The sequence below is a fragment of the Oryza sativa genome, chromosome 8 (genome assembly GCF_034140825.1).
Source record: "Oryza sativa Japonica Group chromosome 8, ASM3414082v1".
Classification (NCBI taxonomy): Eukaryota; Viridiplantae; Streptophyta; class Magnoliopsida; order Poales; family Poaceae; genus Oryza; species Oryza sativa.
The window spans coordinates 3,347,347-3,359,033 of record NC_089042.1 but is presented as its reverse complement, the minus strand read 5'-3'; the positions used below and the strand labels follow the sequence as shown (position 1 = coordinate 3,359,033).

The 11,687-nt window shown below is 41.3% G+C and overlaps 2 protein-coding genes across 2 annotated transcripts; one reads left to right on the top strand and one right to left on the bottom strand.

Annotated features, from left to right (window-relative positions):
* Window positions 1-1,691: 1,691 nt before the first annotated feature.
* On the bottom strand, window positions 1,692-4,769 carry LOC4344698 (mitogen-activated protein kinase 2). The gene is made up of 6 exons (NM_001422440.1): window positions 4,418-4,769; window positions 4,087-4,216; window positions 3,453-3,590; window positions 2,991-3,323; window positions 2,476-2,659; window positions 1,692-2,292 (listed from the first exon to the last, which is right to left on the bottom strand). Exons 1-6 carry the CDS (start codon window positions 4,642-4,644, stop codon window positions 2,120-2,122), a joined length of 1,185 nt encoding a protein of 394 aa, NP_001409369.1. The 5' UTR covers window positions 4,645-4,769; the 3' UTR covers window positions 1,692-2,119.
* A 3,253-nt stretch (window positions 4,770-8,022) lies between these two features.
* On the top strand, window positions 8,023-11,241 carry OsSPO11B (meiotic recombination protein SPO11-2-like). The gene is made up of 10 exons (NM_001403481.1): window positions 8,023-8,180; window positions 8,271-8,490; window positions 8,921-9,058; window positions 9,150-9,238; window positions 9,345-9,473; window positions 9,559-9,653; window positions 9,805-9,867; window positions 9,955-10,031; window positions 10,102-10,229; window positions 10,672-11,241. Exons 1-10 carry the CDS (start codon window positions 8,097-8,099, stop codon window positions 10,804-10,806), a joined length of 1,158 nt encoding a protein of 385 aa, NP_001390410.1. The 5' UTR covers window positions 8,023-8,096; the 3' UTR covers window positions 10,807-11,241.
* The last annotated feature ends 446 nt before the right edge of the window (window positions 11,242-11,687 follow it).

Genomic DNA, 11,687 nt, shown 5'->3' with positions numbered 1-11,687 from the left:
TCTTCAGTAATTAGTAATACAAGAATTTCTTCAAGATATCTTCTATAATTTTTAATTGCCTGATCTTCCAATCTATCTGCTACACATTCTGTTAAAAGATAGGTGGCATCTTGTTAATTCTCTGTACACTGCCTCTTAGTTTAAACTTGAATGGTTTGTAAAATTGTAGATTCAAAAATACTTTGCATCAGTCCAAACCTTAGGTTCAACAGTTTCAAAAATCATCTTAGGATTACCAGTTTCTTAGGTAATCGCAGTAAGTTCAGTTTGAGATGACATGCACATTGTAGATGCTTCTTTTTTTTAGCACTGACATGATTAAATTGATTGGATACTAACTGATATATCGTTGTATGTTGGTACAACTTGAATGCTTGTATTCCATTTAAAGTTTAATTTTCTGCATAAAATTGTCATCTTGCCTTACGGTAAAAGGGATATTTGTTGGTTCCCAGGGGTTTCCATGCCCCATCTACAGTTACTAAAAAAGGGCATGTGGGTTAATTGTTAAAAAAAATATTCTTGTATGTGGTACACGGAATTTTTAAGCACAAAATTTAATAATCCAAAGATAATGGACACTATGCTGCTAGTGTATATGCTTTAGTGCATGATAAACTCTTTATTCTTTTTGGCACTTCATGGCAATTTGATAAAAATGTTGCCACTTTACATAACTTTGACTACAACATATTTGGAACAATGCATCATGGAATTTCCTCCCTTCATGGGGGTGCAGGAACCCATGAGCATCAGCATCTCATTGTTATTCAAGAAAACCGTGTTGCATCTGTGATAGGAATCATAGGATTATGTATAATACAGTGCATTGTTTCAGCATCAGACCTCTGTGTGATAATGTTCAGGGGTTTAACCAAGGATAAATAGCAGTAGTATTTCAAGGATTCAAAAAGAATCGGGCCGTTTTGTTGTTTAATTTGTTATGTTCCCCCAAGAAATCATGTGTAAAGTGTATACAAACGATGTTGTCCTCAATGTGTACTATGTAGCATGAAATTCAATGATTTCTGCAAGTATTATGACTTTGCTCCATCTTCTTGTTTTCCCATTTGTGCAGCTCATTGCGTCAAAATGGTCCATGGTTTACGCTCATTGTGGGGAGTTTTGGGGGACATTGTGAGCTGCAAACCTGCAATGTGGACATGCAAATTTTGATGCCATGATAAGAGTTTTTGACCATAGGACATCAAGTATGAAAAATTATTCTTGTTAGCTCTGTCAGGAAAAGACTGGACATAGAAGGCCTTGCTATTACCGTGTCTCGTTTATTCCATATTGAATGATTACTGGTGCCCACAAAATATTAAAAAGCATGATGTAATGACTTCAGAATTCTGTGCTTGCAAGGTCATTGACTCGTTTCTATGTGGGCACATTACTGATTATGTTAAAAAGGCTAATTTGTACCTAAAATTTGTACCGCTGTAGCTTTTAACATGTGCGGTAATTGTGGATTGTTGTGTTGTTAAGCTTACAATGGGTGTAGAATTGCTGATGATTGCGGTTGCTCAATTGCACAGAAGTAAATTCATACTTCTTTTGGAGACTTGATCATTCATTTGTGTGTTCCAGAGGAACTCCAGGAGGGTGATGTTCAGAAGAATCAATAATCAGACTGTTCACCCTATGGACTTCAAGATGATGCAGATGGCATTTGGCAATCACAAGGATGACGAGTCCAATGAGTAAGTGCACATTATATCGAAATAATTTTAAGTTCACTTAGAGTCTAGAGCATCTTTGCAGCTGGTGAACTGAACTGATGACTGAAGAGTATCTGGAGATTGCTGTACCTCCATAACTAGTGACAAGCTCCCAGGTTTCTTAAGCATACAACCAAATGGGATAGATACAAATCTAACAAGAAGATACAGTTAAGCTCCTGATTTTTTTCGTACTACAAATTATTTGATCAAGCTTTTCTTGTTTTCATAAATGTCCGAATTTGCGATGTCAGGGTGTCGCTGACAAGCCACAAGATGAGATGCTGAGAGGGTGATCAACTATACATCATGCTGTTGGCTCATGTCTTCCCCAAGGAGTGGATGGATGATCATCTGCCAGTGTGATCTGCTTCCGTTCTTCATTGGAAATTCATCTAGTGAATTGGTTCAGGGTTGAACTTAAGTGCCTCCCTCCATATGATCTCCTTGATATCTTCTTCGGTGAGCGACGGCTGCTCGAAATCGAAGCTGAAAGGCGCTGGGCAGACTGGTTCATCATATATCTCATGAAGGGATGCCAAGTATGGATGGCACAGAGCTTCATCAACTGCAATGCCACAGAAGTCAAGGTTAGTATCTCATGTTATTGTCAGGATCTGAGATTAATTAGTGTGTACATGAATGTCATTTAAACTTAGTTATAATGACAAGAAGCATTTCAGCTTATGTATCAGGTAGCAGAATATGTCATTTTGCAATCTAGCAAGATTATGCAAGGCTGCAAAATTACCAGTAATCCTTTTGCTGGGATCAAACACAAGCATCCTCTCAAGCAAATCCATGGCACCACTAGACATAGTGGGGAACCGTGCACGGAATTGTTGCTTGGGGTATTGAGGAAGCGACCTCACATATCTGCGGGCGTTGTCGCTTCGAAGAAACCCAAGGCTCGAGTCATCAGGTGAGCCTATTAACTTTTTGGATCAAAGAGTGAAAAATAAAGTTATAAACAGAATAGATCAAAACTGTAGGAGATAACCCATTCAGTAGAAAAGGAGTGCAAGTCAGTTTCAGAAACCAAGAAGTATCACCAAATGCTGATCTGAATAATACCATGTGATACTAAAGAAAAACATAATCCAAAGCTTCAACCTATGAATTGTGATTGGATATTCAACATATTATCATAAATAGCTTATTGAAGTTGCTAACAAAAGAACAAACAAAAAAACAACATTCCCATGAACAGATGATTGACTGATAGCAAAGAAGACAGTATCTTGAATTATGAATTAGTGATCATACCTCAGTTATTAGCCTCAGCTGATGGACATAATCCTTTCCAGGAAACAAAGGCTCCCTTGTAACGATCTCACCAAGGATGCAGCCTACCGACCAGATATCAATAGCTGCAGTGTACTCTGAGCAGTTTAGCAGGAGTTCAGGTGCCCTGTACCATCGAGTAACAACATACTCCATCATGAAGTCAGTTTCATTTGTGGTCCTTGCTAATCCAAAGTCTCCGATCTTAAGATCGCATTTCGCATTCAGCAGCAAATTACTTGGCCTGAGGTCTCTGTGCAAGACATTTGCTGAATGCACATACTTCAATCCTCGTAGTACCTGATAGAGAAAATACTGCAAAAAAAAAAAAGAAGGGGATGTGTTAGAATGGAGAGAAAACTTACAGTTATTTAGTGCTTGAATTGAATTGATGGATAACGAAGAGATGGTTTAATACAGAAACAAACAAGAATAGAGTGAGACCTGACAGTGATCATCTGTTAGTGGCTGGTTTGATCGAAGAAGGTGGTGAAGATCAGTGTCCATGAGCTCATAGACAATGTAGACATCATTGAAGTTCTCCCTCCTTGGTGGCCGTATGATGTCCTTTATTGAGATGACCTGTGAAAAATGGCTAGATTTTGTCACAAGTCACAAAAAAAATTGTTTCTTGTTACTATCTAATCATCTAACAATCCCTAGTATTGCCAAGATAAAAGACACTACATATATATGTTCCATATCATCAGTGAATATTAATAACACAAACTGAATTCACACTCAAGTTGGACAATGAGTCAAAAGAGAAAATCTAAAACACATTAAAAAGATCATCTGAAGCTAAAAATATCTATGGCAATTCTTTGCTGGGATGAAATAAAAGAATTTGGCCTTGCTCGAGAGAAAAAATCGCCAGAAATTTTGTGAACATCCCCTCAGGACGGCTTACCTTTTGCAATGAAACTACAGAGTTTAACCATGGTCAATCAACATAGAGTGGCAAAACAAAATTCATACCCGAAAAGAATGGGGTATGCCAGCCAATGAGCCAACCACATGAACTTACAACAAGAGCCTGCAGTAAAAAAAGCAAGCAGAGATTGCAACAGCTACTCACATTATCATGATCCATGTGCCGAAGCAGCTTGATCTCTCGCAGGGTGCGCTTGGCGTCGATCTGGTTGTCGAACGCGTTGCCGATCTTCTTGATTGCCACCTCCTGACGAGTCTGCGCATTCACAACCGCACTGCAGATGAAACAAGAAACAAGATGATGATGAATGATGATGATCAACCAGCCACAAAATCAACAAATTCAGAACATGATGATCATCGATCAGTTCATCACGAATTCACGATCACACGAGGTTGACAAAGCAATTAACAATCCAGAGGAGGAAGAATCAGAATTAGATGGAGATGAACTGAAGTGAAAGTCTGAAACTGACCAGATGATGCCGCAGGCGCCGCGGCCGACGGGGCGGATGGGAGGGACGTACTTGGACGAAACCTCGAACAGGTTACCATACACGTTGTACTGCACGTACCTCCCGCCGTGCGTCAGCGTCCCCTTGATCTGCGCCTCCCCTCCTCCGATGCCACCGTGATGGCCATGGCCACCGCCGCCGCCGCCGTGATGGCCATGGCCGCCGCCGCCGCCGCCCTCCATGCGCATCGATCGATCGCCGCCCAAGAAAACCAGCCAAGAAACGAACCCGGTCGCCTCAAGGAGGGAGAAGGAGGAGGTAAAGCCTAGAGGATTGGATTGGATTCAATGGCGTTGGGAGGAGATAAGGCGAGGGGGGGGGGGGGGGGGGGGAGAAGAAGGGGAAAGGGGGGAAGAAGATGAAAAGGGGGTTTTGGAGGGAAAATGCCCGTGATCTCCCGGGAGAGTTAGTTGGTTGCGGTTTGCTCTTCACTACCCTTCTCTCTCTCCCACCTTTTTTATTTTTTATTTTTTGCCAAACACTCGATCTAGACCATTCCATTTCCAACCCTCTGCTTCATTTTTTTTTCCAATGTGAATTTTCTTTTTCATTTTCCTAGTAATATATTCTTTCCTTCCTCCTCTTCCTGTAGCTTCATACATGCTTCCCAAATCATTAAACAATTTGTAATTTTGTAACAAAGGTTTTTATAGAAAAGTTGTTTTTGAAAGAAATCATATTAATCATTTTCTAAAGATTTTTAGCTAATCCATAATTAATTATATGCTAATAAGATATTGTTTTCTGTGTGGAGGTAATTAGTTTCTGACACAAGGAAACGGGGCAGCACAACCTTGGGTTGGGAACTTGAAAGTGCATCTAGGCCCCTAATAATTTTGATGATTGATTACAATACGATTAGAGAGGACTAACACTTTTATTCAAGCAAATGTGAAGGTTGTTATGTCCTCGACATGTTGTAATGAGATGCATACCTCATGAATGCGACATCACGATGCAATGCGGCAATGATCAAATGTTATATTGTATCTTTTACCTTGCATTGTGTCGTAGGAATGCCGTACTATTAAGAGGGATGCCACATGCATATAATTGGTAGAACACTAGTGCTCAAAATGCTTCATCTTTGTGTGAGTTGAAAAACCTAAGGCAAAATTTCAATCCCGAGTTGTTTCACTCGTCACAACACTTACACCGGGTTTCTTTGCAAGTTTTTCAACATCTCTTGAAGGTTTTGGACCATGTTTTATGTTGGGTTTGATAGCCCACGAAACTAGCTTTCCATAGAGTCCAAGAACTTCGAAATCGGAGTTCGGAGTAAAAAGTTATTGCGTTTTTACTTGAGCAACATCAGACTATCCGATTTGAAATCAGACTATCCGATATATCGGACTATCCGATTTTTCACAGAACTTCACTCTCTGTCTTGATTTGAAAAAATCCTATCGAGTGAGTTTTTCTAAGTATTGGAGTATCCGATGTCAGATCAGATAGTCCGATGATACAGAGACTCCGAAATTTCATAGAACTTGAGTCTCTGTTTGAGGACGAGGTTTTTACTTCTAAAATATCAGATACTCCGATTTAACATCAGATAGTCCGATGCCTCGGAAAGTCCGAAATTTCATGGAACTTCATTCTCTGTTTCTCGTTGCCTTGGAGGTTTAAAATATCGGACTATCCGACGTGGGCTGAAAGATTCCCCTCCAACGGCTACATTTTGGGGGCATCTATAAATACCCCCCACCTAACCCTTTTCTAGGGTGACCCAACTCATTTCATTCTCATTCACTTTGGATTGAGCTTGGTGCTAAGGTGCTTTGGATCTTTGAGCTCTTTCTCCCTCTCTCAAATCCCTCCTTTTTCTTTGTGTGGTGGATATTGGTGGTTGTGGATTTGGTGTTTGAGGGCCTAGTGTGTGTTTCACTCGATCTTGAGCACTAGGGTTTGACCAAGAGTTGTGTGGTGTTTGTTACTCTTGGAGGTTGAGGACTCCTAGACGGCTAGGTGTCACTCCCGAGGCACCGATCTACGTGTGGTTGGCCGGGAGAAGTTTGTGAAGGCCGGATCTCGCCTCCGCAAAGGAAAGAGATACCCCTTAGTGGAAGGAGTGCTTAGTGCAACCTCTTGAGGAAAATGTTAGCAAAGACCCGGCTCTTAGTGAGCTCTTCAACGGAGAGTAGAATCCCCTTAAGGATTTGAACTCCGGGAACAACTTCGTGAACTTCATCATTGGTGATCTCCCTTCATCCTCCTTTTAGCTTTGCTTAATTGTGCCGCTATAGATCTAGTCGCTATTTGTGCTTTACTCTTGTTTGTGTGATAGATCTACTTGTTGTGCTTCCTTGGTGGATCAGACAGTCTGATCCAACATCAGACTATCTGATATTTTCGGATAGTCTGACTGTGGATCAGACTTTCCGACCTTATATCAGTTTTAGCTTCCGTATAAAGTTTTAAATTAGCCTATTCACCCCCCCTCTAGGCCTAATTGACCCTTTCAGAACTAATCTCTCCGACCAGCAAAACGGAGCGATTTATTAGTGCATGATTAATTAAGTATTAGCTAATATTTTTTAAATGAATTAATATGAATTTTTAAAGTAACTTTCACATAATCTTTTTTTTTCAAAAAAAAACACACTGCTTAATAGTTTAGAAAGCGTGTGTGCGGAAAATGAGAGGAGTGAGTTGGGGAAGAAGGGGGAAGAATACAACCTTAATGACCTCGTCAGCTCAATGACATCAAAAATCACTTCCCAATAATATGTTTCGAATTTATTTAAAGTACAACTTTTGAGTGGTAATTCTTATACTCAGCTACCCTTTCGAATAATTCACACAGAATATTATTCATTTTCAAACTTTAACTACTCATTCTTTCAAAACAAATTGTAAACACTAAAATAGATGGCATATTTGTTAAAGTGTATGGCGTCTGAAATATAACCATAAAATCCCCGTTATTTGTAATATAACTTTTTAGCAATTATTTAAAAATAGTTATAGCCAGTGTTGGCATTATTTAAAAACGGAGGGGAAAAAAAACTATGTATGGCAAGTCCTTTACTCGCTACCCTCGGCCTTGATCACTAACTTCCATTCTTTTGGTTAGATTATGGTTGTTGCACTATGCTTCTATAAATATTTTCAATGGATGAAATATTACTATTAAAATATTAATGCTATTACACTTTTTATACAAATACTTATAACTAAACCTTCAGTCCTTCCCAGAAGCTTACATTATTAGTTCCTTTTAAAAGGTCACCACAATTTCCTTTTTCTTATAAGAGGAAATCACCATAATTTCATATGGGGACTTGTTTGGATCCTCTAGTTTGCACTGCACAATGAGTACACACTGGTACAAGTCATTAAAGTTGAGGGTTAAAAATAACCAAATCTACTGGGGATAAAATGGCCGATTACAAAATATGAGGACCAAAGCTAAACCATTTTGTCTTTATCCTCCTTTATATTGGTCCGGCCCACCATCTACCTACAAAGCCCATGTATATTACAGCCCATCATTTCTAGGCCCCGCCCGCTACAAGTCTACAACGAGGTGGCGTCTCTCCTCTTTTCCGCCTCCCCAACGGGAAAGCGGAAACCTGGGCGAGTTGTCCGTTGGCGCCGCCGCCGGCGAGCTCGCGCACGGCCGCCGCGGCAGTACGGGATGGCGGAGGCGGGAGTGGCGGCCGCCTCGCTCTTCGGCGCCGACCGCCGCCTCTGCTCCGCCGACATCCTCCCTCCCGCCGAGGTCAGCCGCTCCTCCTCCTCTTCTCCCCCCCTCCCCTCCGCTTCGACCGAGCCGCGGCAAAGCTGACGTCACGCGGTCGAATCCCGGCAGGTGCGGGCGAGGATCGAGGTGGCGGTGCTCAACTTCCTCGCGGCGCTCACCGACCCGGCCGCACCGGCCATCTCCGCCCTCCCGCTGATCAGCCGGGGCGCCGCCAACCGCGGCCTGCGGCGCGCGCTGCTGCGCGACGACGTCTCGTCGGTGTACCTCTCCTACGCCTCCTGCAAGAGATCCCTCACGAGGGCCAACGACGCCAAGGCATTCGTTAGAGGTTGCCTCTTGATGATCTCTTCCATCTTATTTTTAAAAAGTAAATTTCATATAACCATAGTCTCAGTTACACAAATCCACGAGGATTTTGACAAAACCACGCTATCGATCATTTTGACTTTAATCTACCGTACATTTAAGTTCTGTGCAATTAAATCTCAAATTTATGAGTTCATATGAATGTGACATCCATGTAAATTTTGACGTGGGAGTGTTAAATTGGTTAACGACGTGGTTTTGTGAAGCTTTTAAGAGCATAATACCCGGGGTTATTTGCAACGTGTCAAAATTTCTATGGTTTTGTACAACTTGGACTATAATAGGTGTGGTTTTGTGAAATTTACTCTGTTTTTTGAAACGATGATATTTTCCATCTTCAACTTCAGCCAAAAAAAGTGTGTTTGATTCGTTCTCATTTGCTCTTGAGACAGTGTGGAAGGTGATGGAGATGTGCTACAAGATTTTGGGGGAGGGGAAGCTGGTCACCCTGAGGGAGCTGTTCTACACGCTCCTCTCTGAATCGCCCACCTACTTCACCTGCCAGCGGCATGTCAACCAGACTGTTCAAGGTCCACGCATTTCTGAATTCTGACTCCATTTTTTTTTTGTCGGTTGCTCTAACTTGGTGTCTCATAATGTTTGTGCCGTGTTCTTGCGCAGATGTCGTCTCGTTGCTCCGGTGTACGAGGCAGAGCCTGGGGATCATGGCGTCGAGTAGAGGGGCACTGATTGGGCGGCTTGTGGTGCAGGTGTGCCTCATCCCATGCTATGATGAGTGGAACATGTGTTGCATATTGATTGCATCTCTTGTTTATCTTGCAGCAGCAGCCTGAACCTGTGTTTAAATTGTCCTAGGGGCCGGAGGAAGAACATGTTGACTGCTCCATTCTTGGACCTTCTGGGCATGCGATCACTGGAGATCTCAATGTATTGAGCAAATTAATCTTTTCTTCAGATGCGCGGTATATCATTGTAGTGGAGAAGGTACTCTCTTTGCTTGTGCAATCTAGTGGTATTGTATTGCCCCCTCTTAGTTACTTCCAGCTGATCGCTCGCTGGTTTGATATAGGATGCCATATTTCAGAGGCTGGCTGAAGATCGCATATATAGTCACCTTCCGTGTATCCTGATTACTGCAAAAGGATATCCTGATCTTGCCACAAGGTTCTGTGCCTTAAATGTGCATTACTCTTTTCTTATCTAAATTTGTCCAGCTTATGTGATAGAGAATACACTCAATGTGACCATGATATTGTCAACATTATTAGGTTATCTTGTATACTTATACTATTTGCTATTCAATGTTCTGGAACAGGTTTATCTTGCATCGACTGAGCCAGACTTATCCGAACATGCCGATTTTCGCATTAGTAGACTGGTTTGGTCCTTCCAAGTGCTGATGTATAGCTGACTTTCTCTTTATATTTCAGGTGAAGTTAGTTTTCTTTTTTTGATCATTTTTCAGGAACCCAGCAGGGCTTGCTATACTATGCACTTACAAGTATGGAAGCATTTCAATGGGTTTGGAATCATACAGATATGGTACTTCCTTTGAGTGATCGATGTTTGATCATGCCAAATTTTCGAAAAAAATTAATGTTGCTTTTTACAGCTTGCAATGTAAAATGGCTTGGCCTAAGAGGAGATGATCTGCAGCTTATACCTCAGAGCGCATATCAAGAACTGAAGCCACGTGATCTGCAGATTGCCAAAAGCTTGCTGTCATCTAAGTTTCTGCAGGTGAGTCTGCTAACCCTCAACTTTTGGACTATGTAGAAGTATCTGGAACATAGAATTAAAACATGGATACAACTGTGCAAAATGGTTCAATCACAATGCAACCTGATACCTAGTATATATGTTCTGTCCATGCATCAAGTAGCACCAAACTTCTTTGGTCAAGTTTCAATATGCATCAAAAGGTTTGGTCACATGAGAAATTGAGATCATGTTTCAGCAAAATGTCCTTGAGGACTGCTGCAATGGAATTATCTAGCCATTCTGAGATCTTGTTACATGCCAATACTGTCTGGCCTTCTTATAGGCAGTGTTTACCCCAGTGGGTGAAAAAATGTACTGTTCTTGTCATTACAGGAACGATGGGAGTCCTTAGTTTCTGATCATGTTGCCTTCTGAATTGGAAACATGCAATATTGTAATGATGATGTTGTGTTGGCTGCAGGACAAGCACAGAGCTGAGCTGACACTGATGTTGGAGACAGGCAAGCGTGCCGAGATCGAAGCTCTCTACTCACATGGGTTTGATTTCCTGGGGAAATATGTTGCAAGGAAGATTGTACAGGGTGATTACATTTGACAGTGCATTGCTGCCTGCCTCATGGTTTCTCTGGTTTTACTGAGAACTGAAATTTTGAGCTGATTCCATCAGCCCTGGCCCTGTCCAGTTTTCTTCAAAAATGACTTGTATCTTTGAAGAATGTTGCTGTTGTTACTGCACGTCCCCTGCGTGAGTATGCTGTATGCAGAATACTTGAAATTATTACACCATCTGAAGGTGAAGGAGAAATCTGAACCTTGACATACACAAAAGGATACTGCTATACATCCCCAGAATGTCAGTAGTAAACTGCTCAGCTGTGGACTACTGGATGTAAATTGTAGTCTAGCAGTTGCATATATCTCCTCCTTTTTACCTCCTTTATTAAACAAAGATCAAACGGTCTTTAGTGTGTTAACACATGGAATATTGTCGGATTTACTGCAGTTCTAAGGTGCTGTTTGATTCACTTCCACAATACATTAGGCAAGTTTGATCAAGTAAGGCTTCCGTTTGGTTCATGCGCCACTTTTGTCAAGATTCCTTCATCATCACGTGGGTCTCACATGTCATTAGAATTTAAAAGTGTGGCAAGGCTCCTCTCTTATGGCTAAAGTATGGCTTTAATTTTGTTAGCCACGTGTTAGGCATGTTAGCTAATAAAAAGTACGGCAAGCTTTAGCAATGTGAGTATGCTAACCAAATAGGCCCTTAAGTACTTCTTGTTCCTGGTATACAATAAGGTATATGTTGCTCCTTTAATTAGTTAGTGCAATAACTGTACAATACCCAACATGTATCCCTTTGCTAACATGTTACAAAAAAAAACCAAACATGAGCTATTTTTGAGCGATGCTAGAATTAGAAGCTGGAGTACTAATTAAGTAAGAGCATTACTATTACCATGCTTGGAACGATAA

Coding starts and splice junctions, on each gene's coding strand:
- LOC4344698 (NM_001422440.1), bottom strand. CDS start 4,644: ATGCGCATGGAGGGCGGCGGCGGCGGCGGCCATGGCCATCACGGCGGC. Junction 2,660..2,990: donor AGCTGAGGCTAATAACTGAG/GTATGATCACTA, acceptor TGATCCAAAAAG/TTAATAGGCTCACCTGATGA. Junction 2,293..2,475: donor TCCCAGCAAAAGGATTACTG/GTAATTTTGCAG, acceptor GTGGCATTGCAG/TTGATGAAGCTCTGTGCCAT.
- OsSPO11B (NM_001403481.1), top strand. CDS start 8,097: ATGGCGGAGGCGGGAGTGGCGGCCGCCTCGCTCTTCGGCGCCGACCGC. Junction 8,491..8,920: donor CGCCAAGGCATTCGTTAGAG/GTTGCCTCTTGA, acceptor CTCTTGAGACAG/TGTGGAAGGTGATGGAGATG. Junction 9,474..9,558: donor ATATCATTGTAGTGGAGAAG/GTACTCTCTTTG, acceptor GGTTTGATATAG/GATGCCATATTTCAGAGGCT.